The sequence below is a fragment of the Elephantulus edwardii genome, unplaced genomic scaffold (genome assembly GCF_000299155.1).
Source record: "Elephantulus edwardii isolate Elephantulus edwardi_28Jun2011 unplaced genomic scaffold, EleEdw1.0 scaffold00036, whole genome shotgun sequence".
NCBI lineage: Eukaryota > Metazoa > Chordata > Mammalia > Macroscelidea > Macroscelididae > Elephantulus > Elephantulus edwardii.
The window spans coordinates 714,618-715,898 of record NW_006399786.1 but is presented as its reverse complement, the minus strand read 5'-3'; the positions used below and the strand labels follow the sequence as shown (position 1 = coordinate 715,898).

Genomic DNA, 1,281 nt, shown 5'->3' with positions numbered 1-1,281 from the left:
AGCTCCGGCCGCGAGCTGCGCGGAGCAGGGCACGGGCTGGCGGCCGGCGGCCGGCACAGCGGAGGGGCCGCGCTTGACCCTGCTCTCGCCGTGCGCGTCCAGCCGCGCAGACCACCGGCTCGCAACGGGGACCGACCCCGCTGGCTGCACAGAGTTGGCACCGCGCTGGCCGTGGCGGCGGCAGCTGGCGGCTCTCGCTGTCCCTCACCTCGCGGGGCCGAGGGGCAGCGCTGCCCCGGCGCGATGCGCTGAGTGCGCTGCGGACCGATCGCGCGCCTCCATGGCGGAACCCAGAACCGATCCCATGGAGTCAACCTGCACTAGGCGGAGCCTCCTGGCGCCGCTGCCACTGCTGCTGCTGATCCTGCAGGTGGCCGGGCCGGCGGGCGCCTTGGCGGAGACCTTGCTGGGCGCTCCGAGGACTATGGGCGCCAGCTCCAGCCCGCCCAGCCCCGCGAGCGTGGTGGCTCCCGGTACGACGCCATTCGAGGAGAGCAGGCTGCCCGTGTTCACCCTGGATTACCCTCACGTGCAGATCCCCTTCGAGATCACCCTGTGGATCCTGCTGGCCTCGCTGGCCAAGATCGGTGAGCGGACTGACCCTATAAGGTGGGGAATGAGGCAGCTGATGGCGAGAACCGAAGAGTGTTGTGGTCAGCGAGTTGACCTCTTGGTGGTGGCCACCTTTCTTCTCCTGGACCAGGACAGGGAGGACAGATAGAACAGTTTCTCCTTCTCCAAAGGGGTTAGAAGGAGCAGTATCGTGCTTTAGTTCTTAAATGGGCAATGGCCTTGAAATGGCTCAATCAAAATCGTAGCTCAAACCAATTTAGCGATTTGTTATCATTTGCTTTGAATTTCAAGTGTGACAGCCCATTGTCAAAACTGACACCTGTTTACTGAAGGGAGAGCTGGTCAATGGACTGAATTTTAGCAATTCTCCTGCAGAGAGAGGTGCAGGCAAGCTTAGCTGCGTTCTCTGCTTGAGAGTGAGGCGCCTTGGTAGTGATGGACCCTGCTGTGCGTTCCAGTCTAATGAGGTGTATGGAAAAGGACCAGGGACACCTGAATGCCTACAGCTGCGACAGGAATGCCCTGTCTCCTCCCTGTTTTGGACTGACACAGTCACTGTCCAGGAAGCATTTTGTTTTTCTTCTAAAGAAGTTACGGAGACAAGATGCATATTTAGAAATAATGAACATATTTTTTTCAAAGTACCTTTAATATTTACATGGAAAAAGAAAGAAAGCTAAACCATAGAATCTATTCTTTTTTTTTTTT

The 1,281-nt window shown here is 57.5% G+C and overlaps 1 protein-coding gene across 1 annotated transcript in view; it reads left to right on the top strand.

The window, feature by feature from the left end:
• Nucleotides 1–142: 142 nt before the first annotated feature.
• SLC9A2 (solute carrier family 9, subfamily A (NHE2, cation proton antiporter 2), member 2) overlaps nucleotides 143–1,281 on the top strand; it is a 180,631-nt gene continuing 179,492 nt past the window's right edge. The window contains exon 1 of the mRNA XM_006884547.1: nucleotides 143–587. Coding sequence (XP_006884609.1) covers nucleotides 281–587 — 307 coding nt within the window. The 5' untranslated portion in view covers nucleotides 143–280. The remainder of the gene's footprint in view (nucleotides 588–1,281) is intronic.